This window comes from Talpa occidentalis, unplaced genomic scaffold, assembly GCF_014898055.3.
Source record: "Talpa occidentalis isolate TD23 unplaced genomic scaffold, MPIMG_talOcc4v2.1 talOcc4.5, whole genome shotgun sequence".
In the NCBI taxonomy this organism is placed as follows: Eukaryota; Metazoa; Chordata; class Mammalia; order Eulipotyphla; family Talpidae; genus Talpa; species Talpa occidentalis.
The window spans coordinates 22914074-22931793 of NW_023604861.1; the positions used below are offsets into that span (position 1 = coordinate 22914074).

Below are 17720 nucleotides of genomic sequence, written 5' to 3' on the forward strand. Positions count from 1 at the left end.
AAAGTTACCTCTATACTGAGCACACCACATAGAGCTAAGCCCAGCCCCAGCATCATTTAGGAGATTAAGGACTCCAGACCTTGTTGTGGCACCAGTTTTCACCCAACTTAACACTATTTAACTTCTTTGAACCTCAATTCCTCATCTGCTAAGTGAGGAAGGGGTAAATTTATGACAAATGGGTAAATTTATGTTGATTGAATTTCAATCATTTGGTATTAGACTCCAACTTCTCTTAAGGCAAATATGATTGTGAAGATCACCCAAAAGCTAACCCTCAAAGAGTTTCAAATTAGAAAGGTCACCCAAGGTCATTGTGATAAAATCTAGAACGTTCAGAGTACAGTTTTTCAGTCATATTATGAACTCTCTCCTTCCTTATCAAAGTTACCAGCATAATATTAAACGTCTGAGAGCTTTGTGCCTGCCAACAGCACTGCCAAGCTGTCCACATGGACTGTCTCGGAAAAGGCCTACTCAGATTCTACCACTTGCTAGCTGTATGTCCTTGAGAAAACTGTGCTGTCTTTTTCCATGTCTGTAAGGTACATATAATACCTACGTGTCTGCCTCACAGAATTGATAAGCAGGAAAAGTGGGCAGACTCTAAAGGATTACCCAGCTCTAATGTGTTCTCTTGAATAAATCACTATTCATTAGCAAATCACAATTCTCTTACAGTTCATTCGCCTGCTAATTTTGCATTTCCTTATTTGGAAAGACTCCAATTTAAAACTGCATTTGGATTTTTTCCCAAAAATATATATCTAGCATGTTGCATTTCCAGACAGATTTTTTTTAAAAAAATAGCATTTAGGGTGATGACAAGGGGAAAGTTTAAGGAAGAAGGTGTAGATGACAAATGATCGCTTCTGTGTTGACCACCTACTATCCTGGTGGAAGAGTGTTGGGCCATGTTAGGATGTGTATTATTTTAGACCTCGATTTCAGGAAACTTAAATATCAATATTTCAGTACCAAAAATAACCAACATGTTTCACTGACAGGATCATGAAATTTCTATTTGTTGTGTGAGCTAAGTTTGGGGCCCCCAACTTTCAGAGGGTGCCATGAAGATATTTTTTATATACTTTAAATACATTTTCATGAGATACTATAGAAATTCCCTGAAATCAATACAAAAGCCCGAAGAAGTGCGAGAAGCACCACACACTAGAATGATGAGAATATAATAAAAACTTTTCATTTGTAAGATTTATAGTCTAAATAGGAGTTTCTCTACAGTAACATGGTTGACATTTTGGAGCAGAAAATTATTTGTCATGTATTTTAAGACATTTAGCATCATCCCTGACTATGTGCCAGTAGCAAACCCACCCACCCCCTTGACAGTGTGATCATCCAAAATATTTCCAGATGTTACTGAATATCTCCTAGGGGCAAAATCCTCAAAAAGAAACTCGCATCAACTTTATTGTCCCTTTCTTTTGTCGTCTTATGTGTCCTTATAGTTCCACAGAATCTTTTAGTTAGAGTCTCCCTGGTGGTGCAAGGGGTTGGATCAGCACAACGAAGCTATTGGCAACTACTGCAGCATGAGTTCAATCCCCAGTCAGGGAGCTAACCCACATGGAACAGCAGACCTCTCCTGTGTCACCCGCTGTTCCCCTCAGCAGTGTATTTCAGCAGATCTGCCTGTTCTGCTCCCTACTCTATCTCTGGTGAATCCTCTCTCACCCCCTGCACCACTAGCCTGTACCCCAGTTCTTGGATGGATAAAATAAAAATAAACTTTAAAAAAAAAGAGTATTTTGGCTAACCCCTTAAGTGATATGTAGTTTTCTTAGTTGTCTTTGATTATAACATCACCTTGAATCAGTGTTCATTTCCCATTGATACTGGCAGCAGATTTAATGGCTTAGTCATATAACAAAACATTGTATATCCATGAAACAAATGCTTCTTTGTCATTAACAATTTCTGCCAAGAGGTATCCTAACCAAATTTTCAAATGTCATGGAACCATGCAGACATAAATTCATGCAACACAAAAGCACATGTGTGTACATACAAAGCATCCTAACAAGAATAAACAGACAAACTGACAGATGTTAAATGCGAAATAAAAAGCAAGCCAGAAATTAACCTAAGACTGCAAAAGGTAATACACATTTCTTTTAACCTACCAAAAGAAAGCATTCATGTTATAGGCAGTTATTCTTCAATGGTAGGATATTGAGTAATAATGATTTTCCAAATAAGTATTCTAAGCTTGGTAATATCATCTAGAAATCATTTTTTAATATGAAAAAATTTCTGAATTAAAAACCTATATTCATTTAAGCCAATTTAATTTTTTTTCATTGCATCAAATCTACTTTTGAATATTGGTAACTGAGTACAGAGAACTGAATCTGATATAATAGTTTGACTGCAAGTGCCCTAAAATGCACTTGCGTCTTTTGAAGACATGTATGTATTACTTTCCATTATTCTAAAAACCATTCACTATTTGTCACTCTAAGTTTACAATCTTTACTTTAATGTGTTGCTACTTTGAAACTAAATTGCATGTGGAATAGCCTATAAACAAATACCATGCTGTACAAGCAATAATCTTTAAATATTCTACAGAAGTCATTTGCTGTAGCTAGTCCAGAAAAATTCTTAGCTTTCTAAGTTTGGCCATTTAGTTTCTCCCTAACCTAGTCATACAAATGTGTCACTACAAATGAACATGTCAGTCACTAAAATAGTTGCACATGTTAACATTGCCTCATCCTCGGGATGCCTATATTCTCTTCAAGAAAAACAACCTGCTTACATTATAAAGTCATTCAATTTTGAATGAAAATGCTTCTGATGGCTTTGATCATTCAAAAATGCTTGAAGTTGCAAAGACATTTTTCATCAAAACAGCTTTCCCATGATGAACAGAGATTAACAGTTGCCTAAGCATCATGCTGAAAACTGCCCTTTTACTCACCAGTAAAAAACTTTCAGCACATATAGAGTTGGAAAGGGAATAATGTGCACATGAAAAGCATGCAGGAAGCCTAAATTTTAAAATCAGTACCTGAGAAGTATTTGTAATGAGTTACAATGAATTACACCATTACACCTAGAATGGTTAATTTGCTTTAAATAGCAATAGCAAGTTTAGTAATTCCCAAGGTCTCTATCAAACTATCAAAATTATCAAAAGCTGTCAAAATTAGGGAATCTTCAAGCTATATAGTCCTTACAACAATACTGGAAACTACCAATTTTAATTTTGGCTTTTTGAAAGACTGGTTTGAGTCTACAACACAGTCATGTTGTAATCTCCCTCCCAATCTGGAATCTTAAAAATGTTTCAAATACTACTAAGGGGAGGGTCAAAGGATCTTAGGAGCTAACAACATACAGATAATGCCAACTGCATGCATTCCAACCTCTAAACACACTCATGCTTTTTCCATCACAGTTTTTCTAAAATGTAATCCCTTTGGGATTCAACAACTAAAAATCAGAATTTTATTTTATTAAGCAATTAAAAACCAAAATAAGTACCTTTTCTTAGCCAAGTGCTCCTGTTACTTTTAATCAACTCCTTAAATTTAAGATTTCTAATAAAACTATCACTGTCATATAGCACTTCATGCACTGGCACCCAGACACAGAAATGTTACCACAAGGTTGCAATATTAAGAAGACATTCCCATTTTTAAAATCTCATGCACAGCACATAGCACCCCCATTTAGTGACATGCCAAGAGAGAAGTGCAGTGACACATCACACAAATGACAGACAATATGCAGTTTGTACTGTGAACTCCATAACTTACCCATTCTCACCATAAATCTTTTGAAAGAGTCTGAGAAACCAAAAAACCAAAAATGAAAAAAAGTGATTTTTTTTCCAGTTATGTTTGTTTCAAAGTGTTCAGTATCTTTAACTTAAACATCTAACTAGAGATGGACAAATCTCAAAAGGTTGCATCTTCTGATACATTCATCATGTCTCAAATACTCATTGATCTCATATCTTAAGGAATTCAGTTTAAGCATGATAAGTGGTTTCCTGATTTACCTAGAACCAATGAATCCATAACAAAATGCTTCCTGTTGCCAGGAACAAAGAATAAGCTATATTTGGATCCACTAGTTGGATTCAACCTAATCACATTTGTCCATCTCAAAGTTCAACAAACTCAACATTCATCAAAATGTCAAATAGCATTACACTTAAAATGCAGAATCCTTATTATCAAAGTGACTCTTACATATAAATTTTAGCAGACAGCATCTAACATTCATGCATTTTAACATTTGCATTAAACTTTAAATTCGAAAAACACATTGATAATCCAAGAAATCTAAGACAAAAACAAAAATCAAAATCAAGGTAAATGAAATTTGCAATGCCATATTTTAAGGGAAATCTTATGCTCCAAAGTATGAGAGACACATTAAAACACCAAATTACAACCAGACTCTTTCATAAATGCCTGGACATGAGAAAAAAGATTAAGTTGGAAAATATTTCATGAAACATGTTGCAGGACATTACCAGGGGCTTCTCAAGGCCAAAGGCAAGGTCTGTGGGTATACCTTCATAAACAGGCCTCAAACAGGTAACTTAGAGGTGTGCCAATATGGAATTGCACCTTGTCCATGAAATGACTCAAAGTTTCTCAAAGCAAAGTAAATTTTTACAGGATGCTTCAAAATGGCTCATGACATGCAGAACTGGGTGACACGATGCCACTTTCTCATACAAATTACACAAGACCATCCAGGACAAGCAAAATCCTTGCAGAAACACACTCTGACCTCTCAACCATCAGCCGTTTCTTGTGCCTAAGCCTGCTGGCCTCCCGGATGGCCTCCCATTTCCGAAAGTCAGCCTCACTGCACGGGCCAGGAGTGAAACTTATGGGAGGCACCGCAGTCCCCAGACTCCAGGACTGGATCTTCCGCGTCAACATGTCATCTTTCTTCTGCCGATGGGAAGGAACCAATACTCTACAGCTATTCCTTTTTTCTTTGGGTGGGCGCGTCCTTTCAAGTACACAGAGAAACTTGGCTTGAATTTCTGGGGGAAGGGTCCAGGGATCAGGGAAAGGGACCGGTTGGTATCTATCTGGGGCTCCCGACAGAGGCACTTCTTTCTTTTGCGCTGGAATTCGGCGAATGATCATATCATCTTTTTCTAAATCTGGAAGTACAAGTTCACCTTCTCTACACTGCAAAATTATGTCTCGCTCCACAGGATCCTCTTGCTCAGAAAATCTTCTAAAGTCTTCAAAAGCCCGGAGAACGCATGGATTGGCATGGAAAGCCCCAGTCCTTCTGACAAAGAAATCGTCGTTCTCTAAGTCAGGATCCAGGGCTGACATTTCGAGGTCATCTCTTCTAAACCCTGGTGCATAAGAGAGATTCCTTCTACGTGTGATGAGCCTTGGGCCAGAAGTGGGATCAATTCTGGTATTTGTTTCAGAAGACAAGATGTCATCAGAGTATGTTTGGAGGGCCTGAAGTAATAAAAACTGACTGAGGCATAGAAAAGAAAAAGGAAGGGAGAATCTTATTAAGTTTGGGGAGATAAGTTCAACAGACTGACTAGCCAGATTCTGTAGGTGACTTATTGTAGGGGGCCATGCAAGGGACTCTGGAAGAAAGTCTAGGATTCAATTGTCACTACCCATGACAGTCCTGGAGATTACTTAGAGTACAGTGTACATGCCAGGAAAGGTGGCACCACTGGGCCAGGTAATGGAGCTTAAAAGTATACAGACTACACCTGGCATAGCCTCACCACTCCCTTTCACCACTTCCTCATTCCATTAGCCACAAAGACCTAACTGTCTCTCAGAAACAGCAATGATCTTGGACAGTTTCAACAGTTGGGCCTCAAGTACTGTACACATCAGACACAGGGAGTCATGGAATTTTTAGAATAAAATGCTCTTAAACTTTCTAAAAGCCCCTGATGTATTTTTTGTCTACATTTCCAAATAGGCTTTGCATTCCCATATCTAAAAGTCATTTCCTTTCTCCACATCTCCTCACACAGCACAACAATAAAGTTAGGTCAAACTTCTAAAAAGCCTTTTAGAATTGGCTTTCTAAAAAAAAAAAAAAAATGACTGTTACATGCAACTATATATTGTCTTGAACATGACTATGCTGAAGAATATTTAATTCTTCCTAATTCTAAGCTTACATGCTCAGCCAGAAAGCATTATGTTATATATTATGCTTTTGTACTAAATATTAGAAGAATATGCTTTCAGGATTCAACGCGCATGATCAGAAGTTAATGTAGCAGCTGAATCTGTACAGGTGGGGCAGGCCAGGCTCCAATCAGGCAGGCTCATGCAGGCAGGTACACCTGGGCTCATCTGCAGCACCGCCAGTCCTCCTGGCTGCACGCGTTTCCCATGAATTTCTGGCCCGGGTAGCCATTTCCAGCAAGAGGGAATGTCTTTCACGGTTGCTTTCTAGCCTACCTTCTGCTTTCCGTGTTCTACTAAAAAAGGCAGAGCCTAAATCCTCATCACCAGAGTCTGAATTCCTTCTACTGTGGAGTGATGCAGAGGAAGGAAGGAGGAAAGGAAACAAAGGATTGAAAACAAATACAAGTACTAAAAATAATGTCAAGCTATGGCTAATAAGAAGGGGGATTTTTAACAGCCAGATCCTAAAGTTTCAGTTTAAACAGTCACCTCTTTTTCAATTATCGAGGTTCTACAGGTGTCGGAGGAAGAAATTAACTTTTGTCTCTCTCATAAAACGTTCACATACAAAGCACCCAGCCAGGGTACTGAAGAAATGCCAGAATAACAGAAACGTGCACAAAGACAAACCTGAATCCCTGAAATTCTTTATACCATGGCTTATAAGTTTCCCTTTTTATTCTTTTCCAGTTCACATCTTCTGGAATCCAACATTTAGGAAGAAACTGATCGAAAGCATTCCCTGGGGTTGGCAAGATTGGACTTAGCTTTCGCACATAAAGGTCATCCTTTACAGTGTTGGGTATACTTGTCTTTTCTTCCACTTCCAAGTAATAAGAGGAGCTTGAAGTTACGTGTCCTGTTGGCCAGTTTTCCAGATGTGTGCCCCCAGTTCTTTTCCTGATACTGTTCAAAACATCCAACCAGTTAATATACTCTATGAGCAATTCGAGACACAGAACACAAAAGGCATGCTTTAGGGCTCACAAAGTGTCCACCACTGTAAATGAAGCAAATTAGTTCCCATTCCCATCATTACAGGCCCTAGAACAAAGTTACGGCATCATAACAACATTTCATTTTTGTTAGAGAATCGTTTTCATACACAAGTTTCAAAGATACTATTATGTAACAGGTGTGAAGGGACAAATTGCTCACAATTCAGAGTGTTGCTTTCTGTATGAAAATCAACAATCAGCATAATAGGCTGTCCTGGGAGAAATTTTTCTGATCTCATCAGTTCTTACAGCCTAGTGGCTAAAGGGTCAGGAGGAAATATTTGTGAACCAGAATTAGGAGAAATGGTTTTGATATGACACTCTCAAGTCTCTTTTTCACTCAAACCTGTAACTAGCTAAGTCAAACTATAAAAGGCAATCTCCATTCATCCTCAAATTCCAATCCACTTTTAGAACCCCATACCTCCTTCTGACAGGTATTTGAAAAATCACATTCTGCTCTGCTAATCTGATGGCAAATGAAGGGTTTCTTTTTGGGTCCACTGAGATCAATCAAGACAAAAAAAACAACAACAACAGAATAACAGCAGAGCTCATAGTAGAAAATATAAGTTATCCAGTAAAAGTTGAAAGATGCCAATAAGCTAAAGGCATGCATCTAAAAAAAGAACCGACAAATCATATGCTGACATTCTAAAACTGAAGAGTTATCTTCAAGATAGGCATAGCTAAAAATAGAGGTAAGGGTAAAAATTAGTGAATTTAACACATTATCTATGAAAGTAACATTTTAGAACCACTCCTTATACCACATTTAAATAACCCAGCAAATTCATAAAACATTTTAAAACTCAGTGATCAGCTCGCATTCCACCCAGTACCTTGGAAATGCTCCATCCGTTTCTGCGTAGGCTGGGTTTGCCCAGCTTCTTCGGTTATCCTCGTTTTTGTCTGGCTTTTTCTTCCTCAAGGGCGCTGGCACATAGGATGGCTGTCTACTCTTGTTGGGTAAAAAACGATTGAATGGTAAAGCAGACTTTGGTTCAATAGCCGCAATCCTTCGATAGGACATATCATCTTTATTATAATCCTGCATTTTGAATGTAAATTCAGAATCTGTGTCACTTTCGAAACCTATAAAAAAAGCACAAGAATTTGCTTTACTCTCCGGATCATTCGTCTAAATGAAGCCCACACAGCATGCCCGCTTTGTCTGTCCCTTGGAAACCCAGTGCTCTACTGCTAACCGCAAGAAGTATTTTTAGAACTTGTCATGAAGTTGTGATAAGATCCATTAGGAGGAACTTGCTTTGCATACTGAAGGCACATGAGGTATATAGTCTTTCACTGTTGCACATTCTGCTTAGAAACAAAGCCCCAATTTATGACTAAATCCCTGTTTTTCAATTTTCCAGCCCCCATGATTTTTCATAATATATATTGATGGAATACAAGTAAATAAAATCTAGCGATGAATTTAAAGACACTTAAAGCAAGATATAAAAGAAATTCTAGGGAAACTTAGTAATTTAAAACAAAGCATGCAGTCCTTTAAAATTTCTGTGAGGCCAGAGATAAGAAGAGAAGCAAAAAGCACAAGATCACAAAAAGGTTTGGCAGATCCTTGGAAGCAAGAATCTGCCTATAAGTAAGAATCCCACATTAGATGGGAGCTTGGACCAAAAGACTTCTGAAGTCCCAAAGGAATATCAAGTCTCAATCCTAAATGAGAAGTCAAAGCTCTCTCTGAGCATGTTCATGGACATTATATTGGGAAACTTGCATTTTGATCCAAAATGATTGAAACACAAATTTAAAACAAGTAACGCTTGATCACACCTCAAGGTGACACAGGTACAACTATTAATTATTCTCTCAAAATAAGCAAATCTGCTCTTTGAAAAACACAGGAAGAGAGGGTAGAGAATACTACACAGACCCAAGCTGAGCTGTCTCACTTTCCTGTCTCTTGCGTTTTTTGTAAACCAAGTTTATATAATGCTGCTTGCTTCCCCTAAAGCCTCAGAGGCTGACTGTGAAGTAGCTGGCAAGCCCAGGTCTCAATACAGAGAGCACCTGCAGGGTTAATCTGAGCTAAAGGTGATCTTGTCTGCTCCCTCCTGTCTGGCAGGAATCTACAGTAAACAACAGTGAGAAAGAGTCTCCAGGAAGTGGTTTAATACACAGCTACAAGACTATGAGACTGGAACAGGGCAATGAAGAATCATGGAGAAAAGGGAGAAAGTATAAACAGCTGAGACCAGGATTCCTTATTTTTACCACTTCTTAAATAAACAGTACAGTTTTAGGAAATAATGTCTTAATGGTTCTTACCAAAATTTGTACTCCTGAAATTTAAAAATGGCAAAGATCATTCCACTTTGGAATTTTTTTAAAAGACTTTTTTTTATTTATTCTTGCACACACGAACCAGGGTACAGGCCAGATGTGAGGGAGGGTGAGAGGATTCACCAGAGACAGAGTGGGGAACAGAACAGGCAGACTGACTGAAATACACTGACTGAAATACACTGCCGAGCAGCAGGCGAGACAAGAGAGGTCTGCTGCCCCATGTGGGTATCTCCCCGGCCAGCTGAGATCGAACCCATGCTGCAGAGGCTGATGACAGCTTCACAGCGCTGTGCTCCAGCGCCTGCACCACCAGAGAGGCCCTATTTTGGAATATTTTTAAGTTAAATAAAATATTTTGATCTGATGCCAATAACCTGCAGAATAGACAAATATGCTCCTTGATATAAGGGCTTTTATATACAACTAAGGAATTTGACTGCAACACTGTTAACTTTAAAATAATATTAGTTGTTGTGATTATTAATTTGGGATGACAGTGTGGTAGGAAGCAGAATTTGCAATACATTGACGACAAAAAAATGTTTTAACTTCCTGGCAGTCTGTAGACCTTTCAAAAAACAAAATTTGTCTATAACTACTAAGTCTTCATTTCCACACCCTTTAGGCAAGTGAAGGGCCAGGCAGCAGTGCTGCTTCTGATATGTTCCAGGCACCCAGACCAACAAGGATGTGAGGGGAAAACTGGCCTCTGAACTGCCTGAAAACTGCATTTCCACCTGCCCTCAACCTTTGTCCCTTTTATTCTTTGTTGGCTAGATAAAAGTTCAAACACCTTGTGTTTAAATTCTCCAATCAGGACAAACTAATACAATGGGTTGAGGATTTCAGCCTCTGCTTTTACAGCTTTGATCGTTTAGATAAGTTAAAAACTCAGATTCATTTCCTTAAAAGTACTGTAATAGTCATCTGAGCTATGAAAATATCACACTTAGATTATTAACAAATGTTGTAGTAATTTTAAAGGTTAACGCTTTACTCTTTCTAATTTGAATACCACTACTACTGTAGAAGCTAAAGAATTTGGGTTTTTGTTATAATGCTTAATAATTTGCTCTTATTTTTAAAAAAAAAAATCATTGTACATTTATGTACCTAAGAACACAATAAAGATAGGATTATAGCTAATGGTGTGCATATTGAAGTATTTAAGACCAATATAACTTACTCTGAAATGTATTCAAAAATAAGGCAGATAAATTAATCCCCAGAGACAGAGACAAAAAAAAAAAAAAAAAAACAGTAAAAGGTCATAGCAGAGCTTGGCAATGGACACATGGGTGGTCACCAAGGTCTTCTGATATTGATGTTCCAAATAATTTATTAGAAAAACATTTTAAAATAGATGATTCAAAAATGAACAAAGTTAAATCCTAAGAAACTAGCACAAATTCACAACCAGAACTCTCCCCATTTTTTCATGTTGATGGTGGTGAAGTGCAGAAATATTTCAAGAAACTTTTCTTGCGATTTTAACCTAATGAAATTTGCTAGAGATATAGAGTCAGAATCTTTTATGATACTGGATGACCATAGGAACAACACTTGCACTTAAAGCACTGATTTGATCATAACATTGGGATTTTGCAATAAGGTTCCTTTCCACAAGAGAATGACCTCCATTAATATGTTCTGTTTGCAATCACTGTGTCCTGAGTTAGCTCAAGCCTGACAAAAGCAAAAGATGTTTTCTAACCAAGCTAGCATTCTTAGGTAATCTATCAAAATTTAGCATAATATTCTATCATGATTGATACAAATCTCCTTTGTTATAATTATAACAATAATTTTTTTCTGCTTTTTCCTTAAGAAAAATGTTTTTTACCTTTGGAAAAAGAAAGGATGAAAGAAAATTACTCAGGACTAAACTTTTTTTGAACAGTCCTATTTCCTTTTTATGTTTAGCTTTCTCAATTAATAAGCCACACAGGCATAAGTTATAACCCTAAATCAGGAGAGATTATCACTGACAGAATAGGTCAGTTTACTGTTCACTCCCAAGCCTACTCTAAAACCGAAAAGAAAATCAAGTGAAATGACCACCCTTCTACTGGAACTATAGAAAAGGAAGAACAAAACAATTTTTAAAAAGACACCCCCAGTTACATTGAAATCTCTATGAAAATCCATTTCTTGATGAAATTTTTGCCTCAATACTTTTCATGCCAATTTTCTACTCTCTCCCACTCCTAAATTTCTCTTCATATGCAAATAAAAATACTGACAGCCAGAATTGAGAGCAACATGGCAGCGAGGAGACTGCGAGTAAGATCTCCCATTAAAAAAAGTGAATAGGGAGGAAAAGCGGCAGGTCCCAGTGAGAACTGGGACACGGAAGATAAACGGGTGACGCCAGCAAACTACCCGAAGAAGAAAGTGGCCATAAAAGAGGACTAGAAGGGAGGAAAGCGCAGAACCCTGCTCCCCTCCCCCGCCCACAGAGGCGGCACTCTCCCACCGGCAGAGAGGAGGAAACAACAAACCAAAACGGCCCACAAGAACAAACGACGCAGCAAGCGGGACTGTGAGTGGAAAGGAACTATTGCAGCCACCACACCCCGTGAAGGGGAGCTGAGGCGAACCCTGCAGGATCCGCCGCAGCGGTGAGCGAACGGCTCCGGGCGCCATTAGAGAAGAACAAAGACCCTGGGAGACGCGCACACAGCCCGGGCTGCCTGTAAGCTGGCGCGGAAACGCGGCGCGCTCCGCGAGCTTGAAAAGCAAGTGCAGACTGGAATCTTGGCTGCCCAGGTACCCGCGCCTGCGACCTAGGCTTGCAGGGAGACGACCTAGGCTTGCGGGGAGACGCGCGGAGGTCCTCACTGAGGTGAAGGTCCCTCCCTGAGTAAGCAGGAACCAGGCGCCCAGGCACAGGAGCTGTGCAAAAGGCGCCCTTCCCGCGCCACTGAACTGGGCTACAGCCCGCGTCCTGGAACTGAGGGCTTTGAACTGAGACCCGGGGCACGAAAATTCGGGGCGTGGGTTCTCCACGACGGTGGGGCACAAGGCAGACACAGCACCCCAAAGCTGTTGAGGTGTACCCTATCATTCCCGCTCTGTTCCCTGTCCCACGGGGTGGGGGGAGGCGAAAAACAGCCCCCCAAGGACAATAGGAGAGATCTCTGGCGCCACCTAGCGACCAGGAAAAAAAAGTCACTAACACCCCATAAAACAGGAAATTTCTTAAGACTGCTTGAAAAGGGCAGAAGGCTTCTGCAGTGGCCAGCCGGGAAGTTATTCCACGCCAGGCCCCTTCCGACCAGCAGTCTGAGCCCACAGAGGGAGCAGGCACCCAAGTCCGGGGCAGACCGGGTGCGCAGAAGAGTGTGCCTGAAACCGGAGGCGCAGGGACTGCATCCCGCTTCGCCATTTGAGAACAGGGACATTTCTTCAGTAAAAACTGCCTAAAACCAGCAGAAAGCTCCCCCAGAAGACAGAGATGGCTCCTGGAAGAGCCAGAGGGGAGCGGAGAAGTTCACCCAAGATGCCAGTCAGTCCGAGCAACACAGTGTCCCAACGCATACGACAAATTAGAAAACAGACAGTAGGGAGTAGAAGAACCACACGCAACCTAACAACTCCTCAGGAAAGAAGCACACCACAAAAAGAAAACCGCTCCCCAGATTGCAACGACAGCAACTTGGAAGAACTTCTGAGCCTTCCAGAAAGAGAATTTAAAATTGCCATGATTAAAAAAGTGATAGATCAGAAGAAGGAAATTGAGTCCCTAAAGAGGGAAAACAATGGTCAGAAGAATGAAATTGAATCCCTAAAGAGGGAAGTAAAAGAAATGCAGGAGATCAAAGAATTAATGGAGGAACTAAAGAACTCCGGGAAAAGCAAGGAAAGCAGAATAGATGAAATGGAAGAACGAATAAGTTCTCTTGAAGACACAGAAATAAAAAGAACCAAAACAGAAAAGGAAAGAGAAGTACGAAGGAAAAAGAATGAAGAAAGACTTCGGGAACTATCTGACTCCATGAGGAAAGGAAATATAAGAGTTATAGGAATTCCAGAAGGAGAGGAGAGAGATGTAGGAACAGAGAAAATATTCCAGGAGATAATTGAAGAGAACTTCCCAAATGCGAAGAAGGAGCTGAAAATTGATATACAAGAAGCAAGAAGAACACCAAACTTCCACGACGAAAGGAAAAACACAGCAAGACACATAATAGTAAAGCTCCCAAGAATCCAGGACAAGGAAAAAATAATGAAGCTGACAAGAGGGAAGAAACAGATAACATTCAAAGGAAAACCAATCAGGCTGACATCAGACTTCTCTGAAGAAACACTACGGGCAAGGAGAGAGTGGAGGGACATAGTCAACAGACTCCAAGAAAACAGATGCCAACCAAGAATACTCTATCCCGCAAAGCTCTCTTTCCTCCATGAAGAAAGAATATGGACCTTCCCAGACAAAGAGAAACTCTGGAATTTCATTACGAATAAACACCCACTCCAAAAAATACTACAAGGAATCCTAAAGCCAGAACCTCAGAGGGACGAATAACAACAAAAGAAGACCAAAAAAAAAAAAAAAAGTTATTAAAAGAATAAATAAAATCAAAGGAAAGACAAACATAATGGCAAATACAGATGCTAACATATCAATATTAACTCTAAATGTTAATGGACTAAACTCTTCAATAAAAAGACACAGAGTTGCAGCCTGGATTAAGAAACAAAACCCAACCTTTTGCTGTCTCCAGGAAACACATTTAGCTACAAAAGATAAAAATAGGCTCAAAGTCAAAGGATGGAAAACAATCCTACAAGCAAATGGGCCAAAAAAGAAAGCAGGAACAGCTATACTTATATCAGATAAAACAGACTTCAAACTCAAAAAATAAAAAGAGACCCCAATGGTCACTACATTATGATTAAGGGGACAATACTTCAAGAAGAAATAACACTCATTAACATATACTCACCAAACGAAAGAGCACCAAAATATATCAGACAACTGTTGTCCTCTCTGAAAACAGACATCAGAGAAAACACATACGTAGTGGGAGACTTCAACACACCACTATCAACAATGGATAGATCAACAAGACAAAAAATAAGTAAAGACACTAAAGCTCTAAATAAGGACCTAGAGCATTTGGGCTTAACAGACTTCTATAGAACACTAAACCCAAAAAAAACGGAGTACACATTTTTCTCAAGCGCACACGGATCATTCTCCAGGAATGATCACATACTGGGGCACAAGACAAACATCAACAGATACACCAAGATTGAAATCATACCAACCATCTTTTCTGACCACGAAGGCATCAAACTAGAAATAAATCATAAAAAGAAGGCAAGGAACTATCCTACCTCATGGAGATTAAAAGCCACACTACTGGAAGACCACTGGACTAATGAGGAGATCAAAGAAGAAATTAAAAAATTCTTTGAATTGAATGACAAGGAGGACACCAATATCCTAATGTATGGGATGCAGCAAAAGCAGTAATAAGAGGAAAATATATAGCAATAGAAGCTCACATCAAAAAACAAGAAAGAACTCAAAGAAACAACCTAATCTCGAAGCTCAAAGATCTAGAAAAAGAACAACAAAAAAACCCCAAATCCAGTAGAAGAAAAGAAATAATAAAAACCAAAGCAGAAATAAATGAAATTGAAACTAAAAAAACAATCCAAAAGATCAATGAAACCAAGAGCTGGTTCTTTGAAAAAATCAATAAAATAGACAAACCCTAGCCAGGCTCACAAAGGAAAAAAGGGAGAAAGCACAAATACACAGGATCATAAATGAAAGAGGAGAAATCACAACGGACACAGCAGAAATCAAAAGAATAATCAGTAACTACTATGAACAGTTATATGGAAACAAGTTCAACAATCTAGAGGAGATGGACAAATTCCTACAACTCTACAATCACCCAAAGCTAGATAAAGAAGAAATAGAACACCTAAACAGACCAATTACAAGCAGCGAAATTGAAATGGTAATCAAAAACCTCCCCAAAAACAAAAGCCCAGGACCTGATGGATTTACAAATGAATTCTACCAAACATTCAGAGATGAATTAGTGCCTATCCTTCACAAACTCTTCCAAAAAATTGAGAAGGAAGGGACAATACCAAGCACGTTCTATGAAGCCAATATTACACTAATACCAAAACCGAATAAGGACAACACAAAAAAGGAAAACTATAGGCCAATCTCCCTAATGAACACTGATGCAAAAATCCTCAATAAAATTTTAGCTATCAGAATCCAACAATGTATCCATAAGATAATTCACCACGACCAAGTTGGATTCATTCCAGGGGCACAAGGATGGTTTAACATCCGAAAATCAATCAACGTTATCCAACACATCAACAAAAAGAAATATAAAAACCATATGATAATATCAATAGATGCTGAGAAAGCTTTCGACAAAGTGCAACACCCATTCATGATAAAAGCCCCTGAAATTCTTGGGATACAAGGAACATACCTCAACATCATAAAGGCCATCTATGACAAGCCAACAGCCAGTATAATTCTCAATGGTGAAAAGCTGAAAGCAATTCCATTAAGATCTGGAACAAGACAAGGATGTCCACTCTCACCACTGCTTTTCAATATAATACTGGAAGTCCTAGCCAGAGCAATAAGACAAGAGAAAGACATCCAAGGAATCCAAATAGGAAAAGAAGAAGTCAAACTATCACTATTTGCAGATGATATGATAATATACATAGAGAACCCCAAAATCTCCACAGAAAAACTAATTCAACTCATCAGTCAGTTCAGTAAAGTGGCAGGATACAAAATCAACACGCAAAAGTCAGTAGCCTTCCTATACACAAACAATAAATCTGAAGAAGAAGAAATCAAAAAAACCACCCCTTTTATTATTGAAACAAAAAAAATCAAATATTTGGGAATAAATCTAACAAAAGAGGCAAAGGACCTATACAAAGAAAACTATAAAACACTGTTAAAAGAAATAGAAGAAGACACAAAGAAATGGAAAGACATCCCCTGCTCATGGATTGGAAGAATAAACATTATTAAAATGGCCATCCTACCAAAAGCAATATACAGATTCAATGCTATTCCAATCAAAATCTCAATGGCATTCTTCAAAGAAACAGAACAATTATTGATGAAATTCATATGGAATCACCAAAAACCCCGAATAGCCAAAGCTCTACTGAAAAAAAAGAAGGAAATGGAGGCATCAAACTCCCAGACTTCAAACTATACTACAAAGCCATAATCATCAAAACTGCATGGTATTGGAACAAGAACAGACATACAGACCAATGGAATCGAATAGAAAATCCAGAAATAAACCCACAGATTTATGGTCAACTAATCTTTGACAAAGGAGCAAAGACTATGCATTGGAGCAAAGAAAGTTTGTTCAATAAATGGTGCTGGGAAAACTGGGTCGCTACATGCAAAAGAATGAAGCTTGACCACTACCTCACACCATACACAAAAATCAACTCAAAATGGATTAAAGAACTAGACATAAGACCTGAAACCATAAAATACATAGAAGGAAATATAGGCGAAACACTACGGGATTTGCACATCAAAGACATCTTTACAGACACATCACCCAAAGCAGTGATAGTGAAGACAAAGATAAACAGCTGGGACTACATCAAATTAAAGAGCTTCTGCACAGCAAAAGAGACAATAACAAAAACAAAGAGAAACCCCACCAACTGGGAGAACATTTTTGCACCCAACACTAATGATAAAGGACTGATCACAAAAATCTGCAAAGAGCTGATGAGACTCAGCAACAACAAAGAAAATAATCCAGTCAAAAAATGGGCAGAAGAGCTAAAAAGAAACTTCTCTGAAGAGGAAATGCAAATGGCCAACAGACATATGAAAAAATGTTCAACATCACTTGTCATCAGGGAAATGCAAATCAAAACTACCATGAGATACCATCTCACACCAGTGAGAATGGCACATATTAAAAAAAACTAGCAACAACAAATGTTGGCGAGGGTGTGGAGAAAAGGAACTCTTCTGCACTGTTGGTGGGAGTGCAAACTGGTCCAACCACTATGGAGAGCTGTGTGGAGATTTCTGGACCTACTAAACATAGAGCTTCCATATGATCCAGCAATTCCACTCCTAGGTATTTACCCAAAGGACACAGAAACATCAATTCCAAAGAGCACCTGCACCCCTATGTTTATAGCAACACTGTTTACAATAGCTAAGCTTTGGAAACAG

The 17720-nt window shown here is 38.8% G+C and overlaps 1 protein-coding gene across 7 annotated transcripts in view; it reads right to left on the minus strand.

The window, feature by feature from the left end:
- LMO7 (LIM domain 7) overlaps nt 1-17720 on the minus strand; it is a 196330-nt gene that overhangs the window by 41016 nt on the left and 137594 nt on the right. For 5 of the 7 annotated variants that reach the window (XM_054701383.1, XM_054701384.1, XM_037528914.2 and 2 more), the window contains 2 exons: nt 8023-8275; nt 3789-3818 (listed from right to left, as the gene is read on the minus strand). In XM_054701383.1, the coding sequence (XP_054557358.1) occupies nt 3789-3818; nt 8023-8275 (283 nt within the window). Of the gene's footprint in view, nt 1-3788; nt 3819-4776; nt 5497-6812; nt 7089-8022; nt 8276-17720 lie in introns of all 7 variants that reach the window. The other 2 variants (XM_037528915.2, XM_054701382.1) reach the window with 2 other exon arrangements.